Source organism: Halichoerus grypus, chromosome 5 (assembly GCF_964656455.1).
Source record: "Halichoerus grypus chromosome 5, mHalGry1.hap1.1, whole genome shotgun sequence".
NCBI lineage: Eukaryota > Metazoa > Chordata > Mammalia > Carnivora > Phocidae > Halichoerus > Halichoerus grypus.
The window spans coordinates 64,442,722-64,465,591 of record NC_135716.1 but is presented as its reverse complement, the minus strand read 5'-3'; the positions used below and the strand labels follow the sequence as shown (position 1 = coordinate 64,465,591).

General features: G+C 32.6%; 1 protein-coding gene across 2 annotated transcripts in view; it reads right to left on the bottom strand.

Moving 5' to 3' along the window:
* Positions 1-826: 826 nt before the first annotated feature.
* The window catches only part of MYBL1 (MYB proto-oncogene like 1), a 38,058-nt gene continuing 16,014 nt past the window's right edge, over positions 827-22,870 (bottom strand). Inside the window, exons 6-16 of one of the 2 annotated variants that reach the window (XM_036123511.2) lie at positions 20,085-20,259; positions 17,826-17,897; positions 16,982-17,086; positions 13,574-13,807; positions 12,125-12,493; positions 9,852-9,994; positions 9,183-9,297; positions 5,613-5,729; positions 5,415-5,519; positions 4,791-4,973; positions 827-3,477 (exon numbers count right to left, since the gene is read on the bottom strand). In XM_036123511.2, the coding sequence (XP_035979404.2) occupies positions 3,349-3,477; positions 4,791-4,973; positions 5,415-5,519; positions 5,613-5,729; positions 9,183-9,297; positions 9,852-9,994; positions 12,125-12,493; positions 13,574-13,807; positions 16,982-17,086; positions 17,826-17,897; positions 20,085-20,259 (1,747 nt within the window). In that variant the 3' untranslated portion in view covers positions 827-3,348. The remainder of the gene's footprint in view (positions 3,478-4,790; positions 4,974-5,414; positions 5,520-5,612; positions 5,730-9,182; positions 9,298-9,851; positions 9,995-12,124; positions 12,494-13,573; positions 13,808-16,981; positions 17,087-17,825; positions 17,898-20,084; positions 20,260-22,870) is intronic. The other variant, XM_078072328.1, reaches the window with a different exon arrangement.

The window sequence follows — 22,870 nt, the reverse complement described above, 5'->3', positions numbered from 1 at the left end:
TTTGGTGGGTTAATCCATCAGATTTCTAAGCCTAGAAAGGTAAAATCCAGATGGTGACGAATTCAGAGGCAATATAATACTGCACAGACCTGACTGGGTGACCATTTGGCCTTGCAGGTGACACCCTGATGTCACTGGCACAATTTCTTCATATTTCTATAGAATGGAAATCAGAGTAATCAGTGCAACAATCCATGTAAGAGATGAAGGAATAGAATTAGAGCAATGGCCTTAGGCAGGCTGAGAATTTTTTTTAAAGATTTTATTTATTTACTTTTAGAGAGAGAGCAGGGAGGGGCAGAGCGAGAATCTCGAGCAGACTCTGTGCTGAGCGTGGAGCCCAACATGGGGCTCAATCTCATGACCCTGAGATCATGACCTGAGCCGAGATCAAGAACAGGACGATGAAACTACTGAGCCACCCAGGCACCCCTAGGCAGAGAATTTACAACGGATTTCAATGTGGAGACGTGAGGGAGGCAGGAGGTTTCTCAATGGGTGATAAAAGGGAAGGCAACACCACTAAGAGAGAGAAAAAAAGGAAGGGGAGGTCCAAGTTGGGAAAAAGAGAACATGTTGCATTTAAGGTGTTAGCAGAAAAGTCATATGGAAATATCTAAAAGCAGTTGAAAATATGGCTCTGAAAGAGACTGTGTAAGTATTTCCACTTCTTGATAATGAGGTCAAGTTTTGTAAACAGATAAAATCACCTGTATAGGTAGTACTAAAGGAGAAAAAGAAGTCTAAAACAGAATGTTGGGTTAAGTCCTTAAGGGTTCAATCAATACCATAAAACACAAAACCAAAATGAAATGAGGAATGCCAGTTCAGCTTGTACACAGATGCTTTATTATGGATGTTAATAGTCAACATTGTATGCAAGATTCTCTTAACAATGGAAAGTCTTTCCATACATCAAAAGACTCAATTTATTTGTCAGGGTAATTGCTGTATTAATGTGAAAACCTTACAACAAAATGCAGTATTATATATGTGTAGTCAGTTTCCATGCAAGTATGGCTGCTACATGTATGTCTGGCATTTTTATAACATACTGAAAGAAATTCAAATGAACACAACAGTATAAAGGTGACTTAAGATGCCTGACATGTTTAAAATTAAAAATCTTCTTGCAAAAAGCAACAAAGCAGTTAACTAAAGGATTCAACCAATACCAACCCAAATATGTACTATGTCCAATAAGCCCAGGCTTATCTGCAATATATTACACTTGGGATAATTTAATGCTCAAGAAAAATTATGCTTTAAAAAAATATAGCTCTTCCAAGATATACTTTGGTGACTGGAAACTATGTACATCCAAACCAGCTAAGGGCTATGGGCTACATTAAAACAAACAAACAAACAAACAAAAACCATTATGTGCTATTAGTTCAAAGTAACTGAAATTGAAATGATCCAGTATGATTTTGCTACAATCATTGGTTTTATAAAGTGATATTTCTGTGAGAAGTTCACTAATTAGGAAGCAATCAACAGACTTAACAAACACGCTAAGATGATTCAAATTGGTTCATCTATTTGTTATCAACGAGGCATAATCTTGGTACCATACATTTTCTTCACTTCTCACTACATATAATATGCAAAAATGAGCAAGTGGATTTAAATAGCTTAAAACCCTTTTAGGTCTACTGTTCAAGAGCTAGGCGTTAAAATACTTAGTATGACCATTTCTACTAACATAAAAACATCAGAAAATCTTAAGCTGTCTTTGTTTTAAGGCATAGTATTTTGGCATTTGCAAGAATTTGCCTGGTAATGGTTGATTCCATTAAGTTAACTTGAGAACTTGCCATCATTTGCTTTTTACCTTTTCACACAGTGCAAGTGGTGGTGGCTCTTTCCGTCTCTCATAGCAGCAAGCCGATTCTGCTATTTTCTATAGCAGCATACTTCAGGAGTGGAGAGGGAGAGAGTGTGTCAATTATAAATAATTACAACTACAGTGTACAATTCTATTTGCCTGTCAGTGTTTAAGTTGACAGCACACCATTATATGTCTCAAAAGAAAGTACATAAAATCTCTACACAAAAGCAAATAAAGACATTCTTTCAAAAAGAAATAAAATAAGTGCAAACACCTAAAACAGGCAACTGAAGCAACTGTTGTAACCTGTAGAGAAACACAAAACATTTATAAAAGGACAAAATATTTTTATAAATAAAAGATAATGTTCTCTACTTCTGAAACACTGAGTAAATATAATAAACTTCTAAGTGCAGACTGTTTTTAGGGACCAAAGTACCATATTATTTGTTTAAACAAAATGCAAAAATTTCAAACACATATACAAATCACCAGATTAATTTATATGACCCCCCCATATAATTTAAAAAGAAAATATTAAATTATTATTTAGTACATTTTTAGAACTACTTTATAACCAACATGATTTAAAGGGCATAGTGCAATATTTAGGTAGATGTGACATACAGTATAGCTACTGTATTCTTTGCAGCCATAACTTACTACTGTTTCATATTTCATACTTAAACATCAAAATTGTTCTTTATGTTAGCTGTAAATAACAGGAAACAACACTGGCTTCTAGACACCCTGTATAGGTATAAATATCTACATTTAAGCTTTAAAAATGAAAATAAATTATAAAAAGACTTCTTTCCAATTTACAAAGTCTTCTTGCTCCTACATACTGTACAATACATTCAACAAAACTCTCAGCTCTTCTGAGATTTATGAAGAAAATACTGACTCTTTACTAATAAGGAAAAAAACCTTTTTCAATGCTTCTTGTTTTTAGTACTATGCTCAAATAAATACATTTAACACTGTAGTTAATTTTATTGTTTTTGAAAAATACCAAAAATTAGTAGTGCAACTTTCTCTCCTTCTTTTCAATTTCTTCCCACTGTATTTCTTTGTAAATGGTAGCCTAAGTAGGCCAAAGTACTTCATAAAACCATGTGTGCTTCCCATACATAGACTAATTACAGAAACCATACATACTCCTAAACCTATCTGTAACAAAACTGCAGCATCAAGAGAGTAGCAACATACATCTTCTGGAGAAAATACGTGAAAACTTACTTTTAGGATATCCATAACATTCTAATATGGTTTTCCCATCTTGTTCTTTTAAAAACAATTTTTTAAAATCTCATCTCTTAAAAAAATTAACTATGAAATTACCAACCCTTTACTTAAGTGACTGGGCTTCCTGCCCGTCCAATATGAAAAAAGATGCAAACCGTTTTAGGGCTGTATTAAAACTTTAAAAACAATTAATTGACAAAAATTTCATTGCAACCTAATTTAGTATAGAATACAGTAAGAGTGGGGCATTTCATCCATTTTAATAACAATTACAGTATGAGAGCTCTTGAAGTGCTGCTGGTAGCTGTGTAAGTGCTCAAATATCTTCTTGCTTGTTCAGTCATGATAAGTTGGTCTTCCGTCTTCCCATAAACCACTGTTTCCCATTCACAATTTGACTATGAAGGAAACATTGTGATGTGAAGATTACTAAAATAACTATCCACTCCACTTTACAACTGATTACGCTTTTAAAAGTCAATTATTTCAACCGATTGGATATTTAATGATAATCACTGTAAACATGTTTTGATAATGGCACTGTGATTCTTTTTATTAAACAATGTTTTAAAAATACATACCGAAATATTTATGGTCAATTTTTTTAAGTCCATCTTTTTCTTTATTTCTTATTTTAATTAAATAATTTTTATTTTTAAAAAGTCCATCTTTTTTAACTATCTACATTGTTCATAGACCTGTGGAGGCAGTTGAAAAGTTTTCTACCCACAACCCCCCCAATTCAAATCAGTCTTAACACAGAAAGAAATGTCAGTCTTTATTGCTTCAAAATTTTGCAAAAGATTTAAAGAGAGGATGTAATGTCAAAAAATGAGCCGAGAATGCTTTATGTTTTGCAAATTAGGAAATATATCCATAATACAAGGTCAAGTTTGTGTTTGCTTCATTGGTTTTCTTCCTTTATTATAAAGATTACTACATTACAGGTATGACCTGCTATGTAATATATTTTCCTGAAAAGTTCTGTGTTGAACACTGGGAAATCAAACCATTTAAAATGGACTAAGAGAATGTGCTACATGGCTCTTTGAAGGGCAGCAGCTAAAGACAGAGATGAGGTGGCCACATCTGATTGCTAAAGATGTTTTCAAGGACTGCTTAAATGTCAGGAATGCTAGTGCTGCAGTCACTGTGGTATAAAGAAGAGAACTTCTTCCTCAATGAACTCTCAAACTAGCTGGGTTGAATTCTTAAGATAATGGAGTAAAAAATTTTCCAGCCTTCATTTACTGCGACATAATGGCTGCACAGCAACAGAAAAAAGAATTTTGTTTTACAACTTCTGAGCCAAAAAGTTCACTGGAAACAATCATACCAACAAAATCAAGCTGAAACTGCTTCCAACCACTTACCCTTTCAAGATAGCAATTAGGGCTACACATATTTGTTACAGAAGAGATGCCAGAAGGAGACTTAGATATCTTTAGTTTAAAAATGAAATTGTGCTTAAGAAATCACCAGAAGAGACTCTGGCTACAACTTTAATTGTTTAATTTATATGTGCCCTGATGAATGAGTCTCTCAAAAACCCAAATCTAGTTTGAGTGACAAAATAATGATGAATGTTTAGTTACTGTTATAGTCAGTTTTGAATCTAAAAAGAAAAGGTATAATTTGTGATTAGTAAGTCCAAAGTGATAACTGAATAAACAACAACAAAAATCACTAAAAGAAACTTATAAATTCATACCTGAAGGTTCTTTTCCAATGTGACAACTTTAGAAGTGTTAGGGTTTGGTTTCTTTTTATTAAGTGTATATGTTTTGTTGGTTGAATTTATAATATCTTGTTTTTCAGGAGTCAAGTTGCACCTATTGTCATGTATTTCCAATAATGGTATCATTAATAAAGATGTTGTAAATATATTTTCTGACTAAGAGAGAAAAAAGAAAGAGGAAAATAACTAATTCAAAAATGGAGACAAATAGAGGGACTACTGAGTAAGTGGTGGTGGAAGCCCTGTTCATTTCCCTCCAAGAAAGCTTTTGGCTCCAAGGAAATTTCTAGTAATGTAGTAAAATTAAATATTTCAGAAATTAACCAAAGATAAATATTGAAATTTAAAGTTTTGAGAACTACCATTTTTTGACATCATACATAAGAGAGCGAACTCCTCTCAAAACAAAACAAATATAAAAAGCAAGGAAGTAAATATTCTCTACAGTTAATAGTTTCTTTCTGAAGTAAGCAAAATAAATACTAAAGGAAACTCTCTATGAATCTCTAATGAACTAACCACACAATGAGTAAGAAACAAGAACCAGCAGGACTTAAAGCAACCATCTTAACAACAACAAAAAAATTCTTTACCAACCTGCATGTCTGAAATGTCTTCAGTCAATAGTTGAGTACCTGGTTCTTCTTTTTCCCAATTATCTAAGACTAGTGATTTTCTGACTTTCTTTACGGAAGCTGTATGCTAGAATGAATAATTTACAATAGAAACATTACGGTAAAGTCACTTTTATTTTTAAAATAAAGACTTTTATTAAAAATAATACTAAAAGATTACCTCCTGTTTGCAGCTTTTGTAAGCAGGTTCATCTTCCTCTTTGAGGAATATATCTGTTCCAGTTTCTTCTTTTAAAACTTCCCGAATATCTTCTTCCAAGAAGGCAAGTGGCTGTGACTAAATTGTTTTTAAAAGGGTTATTAAAGAGTCTTTTATAGTAATTTCCTTTTTCCCCATATACAGAAACCCATCTTTTACACTTTTTCATTATTGGCATAATTTTCTCCCAGTCCCTGTAGATACCTAAGTTGAATGAATTAACTAATACTTTTATGGCAAAAATAATACTGCACATTGCAAGCACTGAATGAAGTGTGGCACTTTGTTCACTCTAGGCTTCACTCTAGCCTTCCTCCTTCTGGGGAACCTACTGTAGCTCCCACTTCAATCAGGAGCCTCAGAATTAAACAGGTAAGAGATTATTTCCCAAATATATATATATATATTTTAAAAGATTTTATTAATTTGACAGAGAGAGACACAGTGAGAGAGGGAACACAAGCAGTGGGGAGTGGGAGAGGGAGAAGCAGGCTTCCCGCCAAGCAGGGAGCCCGATGTGGGGCTCGATCCCAGGACCCTGCGATCATGACCTGAGCCGAAGGCAGACACTTAACGACTGAGCCACCCAGGCGCCCCTCCCAAATATTTTTATATAAAAATAGGAAAAATAAGAAATACAGAACAAATTGGGACTACACTAGTTCTCCTTAATCTACTTTTATTGTACTTATTATATAGTATGTAATTACTAATTTACACGTTTCTCTTACCACTAAATGTGTGAGCTACTTAAGAGCAGTGAGCACATCTTTTTCATCTTTGTGTATATTTCTGTACACCTAGCCTCAAGCTTAGAGCTGAGACAGTGTTCAAGAAGTGATATGTGTGTGTGTGTTTGTGTGCGTGTGCGTGGCTATGTGTGTACTGGAAAGAAACTTGAGTGTGGGCTGAATAGTGAAATAGTCTCAAAATATTATTTACCTAGCTTCCTATCAAATAGCTAAGCCTACCATGTAAGTCAGAAAAAATGGTTGGTTTGTTTTAGAAAGAAAGAGAGAGCACACATGGGGGACTGGGAGCATAAGGAGAGGGAGAGAGAACCATACGTAGGCTCCATGCGCAGTGCAGAGTCCCACTTGGAGTTCAATCTCGTGATCCTGATATCATAACCTGAGCCAAAATCAAGAGTTGGACGCCCAACCAACTGAGCCACCCAGGCGCCCCTGGGAAAAATGTTTTTAATTATATCAAACAACACCTACCATAACCAAGATCTGTTTTAAGAAAAAAAAAGTAATCAAAGTGCCACCATATAAAGAACAAACTGACAGCACAGAATGACCAGCAGCTTATATTCCCAGTCAACAAAGCTAGGGAGAAAAACATTCATATATAAATGAGATTTCACAGCACTTACAAAAACTTTAAGAATGGAAATAGCATTTTTAAAGTGCTCGCATCTACAGCCTGAGACATGCAGGAATTATGTCAGTATTTCTGTGTAATGCTCCAAGAGCTTTTGTTTTAAGGATTATATTTCACAAAGAACATTGATTAGGTACTCTTTAAAAAAAAAACCTATGGTGTTCGCTTCGGCAGCACATACACTAAAAAAAAAAACCTATGATTTGTTTTTCCCTCATAAGAATACAATTGTCCTAGGGAAGTGCCTAAGACATAGATGAATTCATTCACTACCAAGAATTACTCTCTTAATTGTCCTAATGTGACAAAGAAAAGAACTACTGTATTTAATCCTTCTCAGTTTGATACTACCAAAATTTAGATTTATATTTAAAGGACTTCCAGAGTTTTTAGTCTTTTGAGTGATTTTCAGCAAACATTAGAAGAATCAATGTTTATTAAGAAAGCAACAGATACTTAAGGTATACCAGATTAAAATTCTGGAACCATCTCTAAGAAGTGCATGTGACTCATAGTAAAATACATTAGAAACCTAAATGGTTAGAATATTGTAGGTACTCAGTAAATAATAACTAGAGAAGGAACAGGAGGAATGAAAAGTCAGCTTGCTGGAAACAAATGTATGAGTATATAGATATTTTAGAAACTGTAATTACTAAATCATTATTTTCTTTTTATCTTAAATTGCTGATGAAAATGATCTGTTTTGGCAATGGATAAATTCTTCCCAAATGAGAACATACTGACAGGGACTTTAGGTCACTTAAAAGCTAATTTCTCATGCACTATTATTAAAGTAACAATTTTTATTCAATTTATATGCTGAACAAATGACCCTGAGGCACTGCAGAATTCTTAAATGCCTTCAAATCATTGTTTATTTGTCTAACTCCCAATTAGGCTACACACTCCTACGAAGGCGGACAACATACCTGACAGGTTCAACATTACATCCCCAAAGCCTAGCCCAGTGCCTGGTACCTATTAGGCACTCAATCAAAACTTGTCAAATTAATGATGCATTTTAAAATGAATAGCAAAACACTGAAACAGATTAGTCTAATCAATTAGGTAATTCCATACAATGGAATATTACACAACTATTAAAAATTATGGGATAGATATATACACATTAACTTAAATTTTTTTAAAAAGGTTATAAGATAGTACATAAAGTGTGATCTCACTTTTGTTATGTGTATATGCACAAATAAAAGTCCAGACAGCTAAAAAGAATATAATTGTTCACAGCAGTCTAAGGAGCTAGGGGACAAAAAAATTTCATCAATCCTACTATATACCCTCGGAAAAGAGCAGAAGATTTGAGGGTGTGACATTCCTTTTAGTAGGAAACTGATTACATCAAGTAAACTAGAATTAATGAATCTAGTCAAAATATGACTAAAAATAGAAGAACATAACTAAACTCCCCTAGAAGTGACCATATTTTAAAAATATTTTATTTCTAATGAACCTAACTTGGCAGAGATCTGTATCTGCCTACAATTAGAATACCCATAGTTCATCTAACATATTTCAAAGTTGACTATATATATGAAAGCACAGGTAACACTTCCCACCTCCATTTATGTACTATTGCTACAACGATTAATCATAGCAGCAACTAAGTACATACTACTTGAAACTGAGCACCAACCCCTTTATTTCTACTATCTTTTTTATCTCCAGAAATAACCCTCTGGGATGTGTTTTATGATCTCCATTGAATAGAAGAGTAAACTGAACCTTAAAGAGGTATCCTGATCAATCAGTCGTAAGTATTATAAGGAAAGTGCTTATGTATATCAAAATATGAAAATTACTTTATTCTATTGCAGGTATCCACCACAGAAACTACTAAAAGGTGGGTTTTAATATTAAGAGAAGGATTCAACTAACACTTGATTTGCTTTCTCTACATGACATGATATAAAAGAAGTATGAATTCAGAACAAGCCAAGCAAAGGTTTATTTACAAGTCGAGTAAAAGGATTCACACAACAAATTCAAATTTATAAATCAAGAAATAAAATTTTATCAATTTCAGTGAACATCTTTTTAAAATGTAAAAAATCAAAGATAAAAATCAAAAAACTTTTTTATTAAAATTAGGATATTTCTTAAAAATAAAAAGTGTATACATACCACAATTTTAAGAGGTCCATATTTTTTCTCCTGAGCAGCAAGCGCATTCTTAAAAGGCGTAGGAGTTCTTGGTGTGGTACCCAATATAGATCTTCTAATAGTAGGTGTTCTAAACCTAGCCAATCATTTAGATATTTGTATTATAGTCAAAATTTGATTCTATAAGAGTTAAGGAAGGCAAACCCATGATAAAAGCATACACTAAATTTTTCTTGCATACACGTTTTATTTAAACATTCCAGGACTATTTTAAAGTATGCCTGCCTAAACTAATTCTTACTCCAATCAATCATCTTAAAATAGAAAAAGACAAATGCAGAAAGAAGTACTAAAAATGTTATTTTGCTTCATATCAAAGTTTTCCATTATTTTTAGTTGTTTTCAGTCAGTAGGAATGAAACATGAGGTTATGATCTGTTTTTTTCAATTCTAAGTCCTATATAAATAGGGATTAGAATAAATGGATGAAAAGCTATTTTTTTTTAAAACAAGGTCATTTTTATTATTATTTTTTTAAGTAAGCTCTATGCCCAGCGTGGGGCTTCTAGTGATGACTGCGAGATCATGAGTCTCATGCTCCACTGACTGAGCCAGCCAGGCACCCTATTAATCTATTCTTAAAATTGTGCTTCCCGTTTTCTCTAACACAATTATTTAATATCTACTTACCCTACATTTTCCTTTTGATCTTTGGGGGTTGTTTCCTTGTGAAGAGGAGTTGTAATGAGAACTTTCTGCCCACAAATAGGGGTTGATGTAAATGAAGGATTTTCTATATTAATTTGTTCATTTCCAGGGCATGTGTTGAAAAACTAAAAAAGAGCATTTAAAGACAATTTCTAGAACATTAAAATATTAAACTGATAGGATTTTCAAAGAGATATATATATATATATATATATATATATATATATATATATTAAAAGATTTTATTTATTTGACAGAGAGAGAGACACAGCGAGAGAGGGAACACAAGCAGGGGGAGTGGGAGAGGGAGAAGCAGGCTTCCAGCGGAGCAGGGAGCCCGATGCGGGGCTCGATCCCAGGACCCTGGGACCATGACCTGAGCCGAAGGCAGACGCTTAACGACTGAGCCACCCACGCACCCCAAAGATATTTTCAAGTATAAGATATCTCTCCATTCTTTTTAGAAAAGAATTAGCAATAATATTTCATTTACATTCCACTCCATGAAAATTAAGCTCCATGAGGGCAGGAATGTTAATGTTGTTCATCACTGCCTCCCCAGCTCTTTTAAGTGTTTAGCATATAATAGGCATTCAAGAAATAGTTGTTTAACAAATATTCGAAAGTTACAAAACACAGTAAAACAATTTTATAACAGTGTATTATCAAATAGAAATCTATAGAAACCATAAATAGCTGCTATGTTAAGTTTAACAGTTTCATGCAACAGGGTAACTGGAAAAAAGTATTATTATTTTATGAATACGCAATCTTAGGTACCCTTTTCTATGAGATTTCTTTGAATTCTGAAAATAATAATAATTCTTTGCTGATAATACAGCTGTCTAAAAAATCTGCCTACCTAGAATACAGCTCAGACCTTGGAGCAGCCAGAACTGGTATCAAGAAAATGACACAATTTACTCATTGAGTCTTAACTTACATATAATCATGAAATACTGATTGATTTTTGTAGCCAACAGAATAGAAGCAGTGGTAGGAAGAAGTGGAAATTACTTTAAGGCTACTTATAACTGGAATGAATTCTAGCTTTATCATTTCCAACTCCTAATATCTGCAATACAGTTAACCCTAAGATTAGTAGTCAAACCCTCTCAAAACCCTGCAGTGGTGCCCATCAATTACAGGATAAAATTCAAGCTCTTTACTATGGGATACAAGGTCTTTATTACCATGCCTCAACCTTTTCAGCCACTTTCCACCTTAGGATTTATATTTCAACAAAAATTGCTAGTGTTCAAAACTCCAAAAATAGAAAATTGCTAGTGTGCCCAACCCAGTTTCACCTTCCTCAGGATGCTTTGTAACTCTGAGAGCTGGGGTGCTATTGGAAAACACAACTATTCAAACTGTATTCTGTGTAAATGGCATCCCCTGAGGCACAGGGGGAATGATTTTCAGACAACAGAGTGCTTATGTACAGTCAGATTCTCCTAACTTCCCAGCATCAAAGTACATCTTCAATAATATCCCAGCATCTTCCAAGTTTATTTGACCATTAAATTTCCTTCTTTTTCCATAAAACTTTTTAACCTCTACCAAGACACTTTCAGTAAACATCAGCTCCATTCTCTTACTAACTGACCGTGGACAAATTGCTTAACTTCTGCATTTGTTCCACCTAGCTCCTAAGGTCTTTTGGAAGAGGATTAACTGAGATGCTATAAGAAAAGTGTTTAGCATATAGCCTGGAATGCAGTATTCATTAAGAAAGATAGTATTATAAAATAAGAGATACAGTTTGCCCTGTATCTCTTGTAAATATCTGCTGCCCAGGAACATAACTCCAAGAGAAAGTGAGTATCTGTTCCTGACAACCTTAGAAAACCTTCAGACACATGAAATTCTTACAGTGAGCAGTTGTCTATGGATGTATACCCGATATCTGTTGAACAGTTAATCAGGAAACTGGATCTCAGTCTCAACTCTGCCATTAGATAACTGTGGGCAAACCATTTTACCTTTCTGGGCCTATTTCCTGATGAGTTCTATAAAGATGTAGAACTACTTATCTAAAACATCCTTTTTGGCTCTAAAAATGTTAAGATACCATAACGCAACTACTATACTTTATGAGATAGCTTCTGATCTACCAGAGCTTAGCACTCTCATGTACACGTTTAAATACCTTATCCATTTTTATGTGTTATCAAAGCAACAAACTGCTAGTAAGGATATTAAGGATATTAATCGAGCTCACCAACGTTTGGAAACAACCAAAAACAACCCTCTACCTGTGAAGGAGAAAATGGTAGTGTTTTCACCGGTGTGTGTTTTAGTGCTGTATTACCACCATCATTGAAAGAGCCATCGCTATGTTCGCTGCTGGGGGACTGACCCACTCGCATTCTTCTCTTCTTTCTGAGGATGGTTGGTGGAGTGCTAAACTTGGCCACATTTGGGGATGTTACAGGAACAGCCTCACTGTCTGCACCATTACAACTGGTTTTTTTCCCTTCAAGTACAAGACTGACATTAAATTGACATTCCATGGCTCCTTCATTGTGTTGAATTCTCATTAGTTTGACTGGGGTGGACTTGACAGGAGAAGCAGCAGCATCAGAAAGATCGAAACTGGTAACATCACTCCATGCTACAGGATCCTGCAATAAAACAAATCCTTAACTAATTAACTAAAGCTAATGCTTTAAACTAGTTAAATGTGATACCAAACATAGAAAGATGACTTTCACAAAGTTAACTACTCATTTTTATTAGGAGAAATAGGCTTTTCTTGTTTTTTTGTTTTTTTTTTTTTAAAGAAAGGCCATTTGAGAGGAAGAGATTATGGTTTGACTACAACTCCAATTTGGAACATTCTGAAATAATATTTCATCTAATTCAGTAGCTGAAGCTTACTGTCAAAGTAATTTAAGTAAAAAGAATAAATTATTTTAAGTTATTATCAAAGAATACAATTCTTCATAAAACTTCACACTCTATTCCACATCAGAAAAATACTATCAAATTCAATATAATTTGGTAATGTGTATGGAACATCTTCAAAATGGTCATACACTTTGATCCAGAAATTCAGTCTAACCTAAGGAAATAATCATGATTTTACACAAAGGTTTATATTCTGTAATTTGTAATACTGAAAAACTGGATACCACCTAAATGTTCAATAATAGTACACTGAGTAAATAAATTTTGTTACATTCATATGATAGAATAGTATGAGTCATTAAAGTTGAAGTTTAAAAAATAGTTAAGAAAACAAAGACATGCTCATGATATAATGTAGAAAAAAAATCCACAAACAAAATACATAAGAGTATCTTTTGGTTTAAAAATATATGCATGCATATATGTCTTATATGTATAGAACACAGCCTGAAAGAAAATACTTCAGATTATTAACTCTGGGCTTCTGGAGGATTTTTCTTTTTTACAGTTTCATCTAGTTTCCAACTCTCTCTAATATACTTGTACAACTTGTATAATAAAAAAGTTAAATTTTATTTTTTAAAAATTTTAGACAAAGTACATACAGAGATAGATATAGATTTAAGTTTTTTGTTTTTCCCAAAAGCCACTGCAAAAAATCAGAATAAAATTAAGCATGACATACAAAGGAATGTTCAAAATAAAACTGGTCAGTGTCCCTTAAACTAAGTTTCCGAACATGAAACCATGTAACTAAAATTGAGCTTTTGATAATCTCACAATTTCAAACTTACAGATTCAATAAGTTCTAGAGTCTCTGCAAATTCTGGGATGGTCTGTAGAGAGGACAGCACAGCATTTGCCTCTACGGCCAGGAACTTTGTGGGTGAATTCTGCTGAGCAGACAGAGTTTGATTTTCATCCATACTGTAAAACTCACTAGTGTGCTCCTCGAGGCTATTTAGAGTATTAGACATGCTATCATCCATGAGGAAACTACCAGACCAGTTAGAAAAGCTTCCAGGTTGCTAAAAGTACAAAAGAAATGTATTATTTGTCATTCTCAACCTAGGCATAAATTTGGATTTTAAGTAAGAGTTTTTTTCTAGGATAACACACTTCACAACATTTCAGCTAAAAAATATAGTAGCAAATATACTGTCTTTCCTCAAAATGGATGTAAACATTTTTTTCATTAAACCTCTTGTCTCTATTTCTTTTTTCTAACTAAAATTTTTTTTTTTTAATTTATAAAGTCATGGTGAGATAAAACTAGCACATGTATACAACATAAAGTTCAAGCTCCCAGAATGTGGTCTCTCTCTACCTTTTACCCTTCATCTCGCAACACTTTCACTCATCCTCCTTCCAGGGAATACCGAATACCCAACTATAGTCGTTGCAATTCCCACACGAGTTAGTCTTTGACCCTAGAATGCCTTTGCACATACTACTGCTCCCGTTATCTAGAATGCTCTCCAACACAGACCAGGGAAAACTTTTATTCTTCATTTAAGATACACTTCAAATATTGGAAAGTACTCCATCTGATCATCCACTTTTACCTGTTTCACTTACAATAATGTCCTGGTTCATCTACTTTGCTGGAATATAATCATTGCCTTTCAAGATTGAGCTCAAATAGGATTTCTTCTAGGAACACTTCTCTGACTACCTAAACTTTAGACACCTCTCTTATGTGCCCTATAAATCTTTGTGACTTATTTTATCACACTACTTCCTATTTCTTGTCTGTGTCCTCATTGCAGAGTAAATCCTTTGAAATCAGGAACTGTGTCATTTTTATCTCTCTGAAGAGGTACAGTGGGCAATTTACTTATCTTTTGAGCTTAGCTTCCTAGTATCTCATAATAAAAAAACAAGAAAGGAGACTTTGAAGAGTCATGGTTAAGAAACAATATGTAATTTGAAAGTTGTTAAGAGTGGATCCTAAGAGTTCTCATTATATGAAAAAAGTAGTTTTTCCCTTTTTCTTTTCTTTTTCTGTTTTGTACCTATATTAGATGACAGATGTTAACTAAACTTATTGCGGTTATCATTTCACAATATATGTAAGTCAATTCATTATGCTGTACACCTTAAACATACAGTGCTGTATGTCCTATCTCAATAAAACTTGGGAAAAAAATATGTAAAGCATATCTCTGTCCAGAACTCTCGGAGGTGATAAAAATGTTCTTACATCTGAAACTGCTCACTATGAGAGCCACTAGCCATATGAGCAACCAAAATGTGACTAGTACAACTGAGGAACTGAATTTTTAAATTTCATTTAAAATTAAATGGGGCTAGTAGCTACCATATTTTAGAAAGCACACTGTCCCGTCCACAGGAAGTACTCAATAAATGGCACCTATTATTTTTAAAAATAAAATATCTAGAATGTGCTAGATAGTCAATAACTAGAAAACAATAGCAAAATGTTTGCTAGACAACAATAGCAAAATGTTAAGTTTCAAGTAAGGTGGAAAAAAATTTCCAACATTGTTATAAAATAAGTTCCACCTGTTTTAAATTTCCTCCAAAATAAAAGAAATTAAGGCACTCTTAGTTTATTAGCATAGCCAACTTCCGAGTTTACAATCACTTTCTAGAGATAGGTTCCAAGCCATATGCATTTCAATTAAATTTGGAGGTGGGAAAAAGATTCAAAAAGGTGATTAGGCCCAGTGGAAAAACCACAGGGTTGCATTCAGACTCACCTGAATTTAATTTTTAACAACAAACCACCTACTTCACAGAGTTAACATAAGGATTACTAAGAATACATAAAACACACCTATAATGGTCGAACATAATAGATACTCAGTAAAATGACAATATTTATTATCAAATAATTTTTAAGACTAAATACTTTATATGTGTATGCACTCTACTCCACTGGGTGCAGCAACTTCCCTCTAGAATCCAGAATCTCCAACCAGATCTTTACGAGAATGGATTTTAGATAAATAAGTTCTAAAAAAATTAATAGCTTCCTTCATTTTAATGCAAAATGCCATTTCTTTTAGTTATATCTTTCTGTTAAATTAAAAATGACAGAAACTATCAAAAAAATAAAAAATGGTTTGAACATGATATAATTATCTAGAAATGTGGACTCTCTAACCATAACTATTTATTTCTCAATAAAACCAAAATTAATTTTAAAATAAGTACACTTCAGGTCTTCCTATTTGCCCATGGTTTTTGCAATTTCAAAACAAAAACTATGCCTCCTATGGCATGCATCTTGTCTGTTAAGGTTAACAAATGTTGTTTTTATTAACACTGTTTTAAATGGTTTAAAGAGATCACCAGTTGCCTTGTAACACTATTTCAAGAACTCAGGTTATTCTATTTAGTAATTTTGTATTAGTTCTCAGTCACCCTGAATGGACAGTCCCCTTATTAAGCTGCAAACCAAGAATAACCCTTTCCTAAATGCAAAAAAAATCTCAGGATATTAAACTTAAAATTGTCATTTAAGTATAAACTTTTTTTCCTTTAATCCATCTAACATAGCCTGTCTAACTTAGCTAGAATGAATACCATTTATCCTAATTTAATACTCCTAATTGTTCCCATCAACCAAATCCCAGACAATAGTTTTCACATGTGGTAATCAATATTCACATAAAAAATTTTTAAGAACATAAAACTTAAATGTTCCCTTTCCGTATATTTTTTATTATTTTTTTCTAATTTACCAAATTTGTATTCATAATAAATAGGAAAAAATGCTCAAGGACAGAATAAAGGCAATTTTGAAGCACATAAATCTCTACACATCTATTAAATTCTTTATTTTTCACACTTTTTTTCTATTAAAGCCATCATTACAAGGAATGTCTAAAATAAAAGCAGAGCCAAAAATCATAAAAGCAAAGCCTAATCTAAACCACACATCATTTTCACAAATATATATATATATTGAAGATCATACCTTAAGTCTGCTTGACATTTACAACTCAAGAAGCATCTTAACACAGAACATTGTAAAATATGTTCAAAGAGTTGTATATCAAAATCAGGCAACCTCAACAATGCAAAATAGAAAAACTATTTTTAGTCCACATTAAAATCTGAAGTCATACTGAATATGCTTTCCATGCATTAGTATATGAAAGTCAATGCTAATGAAAACAATAAAAGCACATAAGGATTCTAACAAAATCTAAACACTTAAGCTTATTTCTTACCGATGAAACTCGCTTTCTTCTAACTTCATTCTCAGCTGACATAAGAAGCAACTCAAGTTCCTTTATTTTTTTTTCCTTATCAGGATCTTCATCAATGAAGGGTGGCTAAAATAAGTTAAATAAAAGAGAAAGACATGCTACTTAAACAACTGTTTTTATTATTATTATTATATTATTAGTGTTCTAATTTTTATCTTCTATGCAACATAACATCTATTTTCTCCAATAAAGCTTAATACAACTAAATCCCAAATGCTCAATATCACAATCTCTCTGGTATCTAAATATTTTCAATTTAACAGAAAAGATTTGGGAAATTTATTATTTTATTTTTTTAAGTAATCTCTACCCCCAATGTGGGGCTCAAACTCATGACCCCAAGATCGAGCCACAGGCTCTACTGACAGAGCCAGCCAGACAGCCCTAGAATTAGGAAATTCAAATGCATTAAAAAACTAAAAAAATAAATAAACAAATGCATTAAAAAACTTATATTGTATCATCTATATTAATTTAGAAATTTATGTCTGGAGTCTGTTTTATTAAATCATATGTATGCACATTCTATCCAATTTAAGAAAAATATGTCCATTTAAAACCCAAATGCTTTAAGTTGGAAAAATGAAAGGACCACTCTACTGGTGTTGTCAACCACCTTACATTTGTACAGTTTATATTTCTCAAACCCATTTATAAACTTTCTCCTTTAGTGTTTTAATACTCAAAGTAAATAGAACAGATAGTATTGTTTTTGCCCTAGTTTTATGAATGAGGAAATAGGACTATTAGACTTTCAAATATATGTTTGAAAGTGTTTCCTTTTTTTGCTATAAATAAAAGTTACCTGAATAAACGCAGAAGTCTGAACATGTTCTACACAATTGCCTTCAGGTGACACATACTGATAGCCTGGGATCTAAAAAGTAGTTAAAATATTAGTATCATACATATATAGCACTATATCTGAGGCAAAGCATAAAAACTGTTGACAAAATATCAGCATTAAAAACTCATAAAGTATCTCTTTAACTTTGAAAATTCATCTATATAGTAGTTTCTAATAACTACATCTTTGTTCTTAGAATCTACTAATGAAAAGTAACTCATAGGAAAGACCAATCTTCTCCTGGATGAAATACGAGAATTATTTGGCATATATTTATCAGCCAGTCTATTATCTACAATATCCACCAAATTATTTTTTTAATCTGCTATTAGAAGGATTGCTCTATCTCTGGAAGAAGACAAAGTAATTGTGTTCTTATCTTTCAGAGGAAGGGCTTGGTCCATATGAAGCACTCACAAAGACAGAGATTAAAGCAAGTTTTTCAATATTCATTCCTCCTACTCCTACCACCACCCCATGCCAAGCTCTTTGTAAAAAGATATGAAAACAGAGGCTTCTTCTATTATTCTATTGCCTTAGAAAAACAATCAGAATCACTCATGTGCTTTTTAATACTCTGACAACAGACTAAGAATTATTTTCTTTCTTTTCTAAAGCATCTGTAGTAAGAATTTTGAAGTTGCATGCAAATTTAGTGTGCAATGGTGGAAAGAAACATGAAAAGGTATTTTTTAAAAACCTAAAAACCTAATAAATATAAATAAGAAATTGTTTATCTTCCATAATGGCCTACCTAAATCACTATCTGATGCAGAATCACCATACATAACTACTAACATAGAACTTAACTTTCACAATACTTGATTTGTATGTTATCACTAAACTTTCAATGAATTAGAAATTTCTTTCTCAAACTTTTCATTTAAATCTGTGACACTTTTTCAAACCAATCCATTTTTTCTTTCAAGTCAAAATTAGAATGATTTTTTTAGTAGTTCAAATGAGTTGAATTATGAATGCATAAATCTTTTAAGAATTATTAAAAGTATAATAAATAATTCTTAAAGTACAAGAAATACCCTTATTTTCCAATATATTTTGATTGAAACTGTTAAATACTCCCTTGACCCCAAATAATGTTTAAAACTATGTTTCTATGAGTTAAAAAAATAAATTTAAATGATAACCTTTCTAAGACAGAAGCAGAATGTTTCAGTTTATGGTGCTGAAATCTAGGACTCTAAAGAAAAATGTAAAGAAACAGACAATAAAAACCTTAAGGTATTGAGTATCAGCAGATAACTATACCGTCTTCACATGTTTTCCTATTTGTAAATTAAGATGTCATTATTTTTTAAAACGGTTCTTTTAAAATTATGTCCAAAAAATAATGTCCATTTAATGAGGTAAATTCAAATCGAATCTGTGCATACTAACCACAGATTTTTAACACCCAGACAAATTTTATCTTTTGGTAGACACTATTTTTAAGTCCTGACTTAATCTTTACATTTTATGTGATAAGAACCAAGAATTGCTCAACATGAAAAATGGTATGACAGACAGGCAGACAGAAAAATATAAAACAAACCTTATGAAAACTCCTAAACTAATTTCTTGCAGAGAAGAAAATGCACTGTAAGGAAAATAGAGCTTGCCCTATCATGAGCTTGGGGAATCTCTAATGAACCTGATTAAACAAAGACTGACATCACTTAGTTGACTGGTTAGTAGGGAGAAAAGCAAAGTTGAGTGCCATCAAAGAACCAATTAATTATCTACCACACCTCCCAAAATGATGAATGGATTTTGACTATTTTTTCCTTAAAACCATTTTATACACACTTACCTCTTAGAGATAAGCAATACTACAGTTACACAAAATATTTCTTAAAAGGAAACTACAATGGATGATAAAGCACAGATGACGATAAGCTTTGAATCATAAATGAAGTTTCAAAGAATGGTAGTATTAGGAAATGTACATACTGTTTCTTAACTAGATAATATAAAAATTACATATAAAAGGAAACATTTTAATGAGTTTGTTTCCAAAATATTTATCAATCAAAATAAGTAGAGATAAACCTCCAGTAATGGTCTAACAGCTTGTTATAGCAATTTTTTTTCAGTTTGGAAATTTAAATGTCTATTCCCCTTAATATATGTTATATCTGTCATATTAAGAAATCAATCATTCTCCCATATAACAACTAAACAAATCTTTTAAATAATAAAGGTATTAAAAATATGTGCCTGAACAGGTATGTAAAACTGATTCTGGGTTTGCAAATGGTCCATAGTCGCACAAGGTTTGTGTTGAAGTTTAGATGAAGATCGTTCTGATTTTATTCCATCTTGTAAGTAGCCCTCCTGTTCCACTTTTCTTCGCATGGTAGAATTCCAGTGATTTTTGATAGAATTATCAGTCCTAAGAAATGAAAGTGTATAATTTAAAAAGAAAAAAAAGGATTCCACAAATTTTAACACTGTATAAAGTGTACAAAGTGCTTAAAACAAATTTTCACAAATAATGAAACTAGATACTTTCTCAATTCAAAGATAAACTGTCAGTCAGGCATAGTTCTAAACAGTGGAGATAGAGCAGTGATGAGAAAGTCCCTCTCTCATGAGGCTTACATTCTCATTGAAAGTGTGGAAGCATGGAAGGAGTGAAGAATAGAAAAACAAAAAAAGAAGAAGAAAAACATCAGTTTTTCTTCAAGCTAAATTCAATAGTACATAAAAAATCATATACCATGATCAATTGGGATTTATTTTAAGGATACAAAGATGGTTCAATATCTGCAAAATAAATCAACACCATATTAACAAAATAAAGGATAAAAATCATATCATCTCAATAGATGGAGAAAAAGTATTTGATAAAATTCAACATCCATTTATGATAAAAACTCTCAACAAAGTGGGTACAGAGGAAACATATCTCAACATAATAAAGAACATACAGGACAAACCCACAGCTAACATCATACTCAATGGTGAAAAGCTGAAAGCTCTTCCTCTAAGATCATTAACAAGACAAGGATGCCCATTCTTGCAACTTTCATTCAACATAGTTTGGGAAGTCCTAGCCACAGCAATCAGACAAGAAAAAGAAAGAAAAGGCATCCAAATTTGAAAAGAAGTAAAACTGTCACTATTTGCTGATGACATGACTATATATAAAAAAAACCTAAAGAATCCACCAAAAAACCATTAGAACTAATAAGTGAATTCAGTAAAGTTGCAGGATATAAAATCAGTATACAGAAATCTGTTGTGTTTCTAATACACTAATAACAAGCTATCAAAAAGAAATTAAGAAAACAATACCATTCACAATCGCATCAAATAGAATATAATACCTAGGAATAAATTTATCACGGAGGTGAAAGACCTGTATTCTGAAAACTGTAAGACACTGATGAAAGAAACTTAAGACAGCACAAATAAATGGAAATACATACTATGCTTATAGACTGGAAGAATTATTAAAATGTACATACTACAAAAAGCGATCTACAGATTCAGTGCAATCCCTACCAAAATACCAATGGCATTTTTCATAGAGCTAGAACAAATAATCCTAAAATTTGTACAGAACCACAAAAGGCCCCGAATAACCAAAGCAATCTTGAGAGAGAAGAACAAAGCTGAAGTATCACACTCTCAGATTTCAAACTATACTACAAAGTGATAGTAATCAAAACAGTATGGTAATGATACAAAAGAAACATAGGTCAAAGGAAGAGAATAGAGTCCAGAAATAAACCCATGCTTATACAGTCAGTTAATCTTTAACAAATGAGGTAAGAACATACAATGGGGAGAAGACAGTCTTATCAATAAATGGTGCTGGGAAAACAGGACAACTACATGAAAGGATAAAACTGGACCACTTTCTTATACAATATACGAAAATAAACTCCAGATAGATTAAAGACTTAAATATAAGACCAGAGACCACAAAACTACTCAAAGAAAACAGGCAGTTAGCTCTTGGACATTGGTCTAAGTAGTACTTTCTTGAACCTGTCAGACAAGGGCAACAAAAACAAAAAGCACTACATCAAACTAAAAAGCTTTTACACAGTGAAGAAAACCATCCACAAAACAAAACCTACTGAATAGGAAGAGATATTTGCAAACGATATAAACAATAGGGGTTAACATCCAAAATATATAAAGAACTCATACAACTTAATATAAAAAAAAAATCAAAAAATGGGGAGAGAACATGAACAGACATTTCTCCAAAGAAGGCACATAAATGGCTTATACACTTAAAAAGATGCTCACTAATCATCACTAATCATCAGGGAAAGGCAAATCAAAACCACAATGACCTATCACCCCATGCAGGTCAGAATGGCTACTATCAAAAAAGACCAAAAAAAAGTGTTGGCAAGGATGTGGAGAAAAAAGAACCCTCATGAACTCTTGGTGGGAATGCAAAAAGGTACAGCCACCACAGAAAACAGTATGAAGGTTCCTCAAAAAATTAAAAGTAAAACTACCATATGATCCAGTAATTCCATTTCTGGAAATTTATCTGAAAAAAACAAAAACACTAATACAAAGATATATGCACACCCATGTTCATTGCAGCATTATTTACAGCCAAAATATGGAACCAACCCAAGTGGCCACTGATAGATGAATAGAAAAATAAGATGTGGTATATGCATGCCATGGAATATTACTCAGCCATAAAAAAGAATGAAATCTTTTTATTTACAACAACATGGATGGACCTAGATGGTATTTTGCTAAGTGAAAAAAGTCAGATAAAGATATATACCATAGAATTTCACTTATCTGTGGAATCTAAAAAACAAAACAAACAGAACAGAAATAGACTCATGGATACTAAGAACAATTTTGTGGTTGCCAAAGGGGAGGGAGGTTGAGGGCTGGGCAAAATAGGGGAAGGAGATTAAAAGTACAAACTTCCAGCTATAAAATAAATAAGACATGGGGATAAAATGTACAGCATAGGGAATATAGTTAATAATATGTAACAATTTTGTATGGTGACA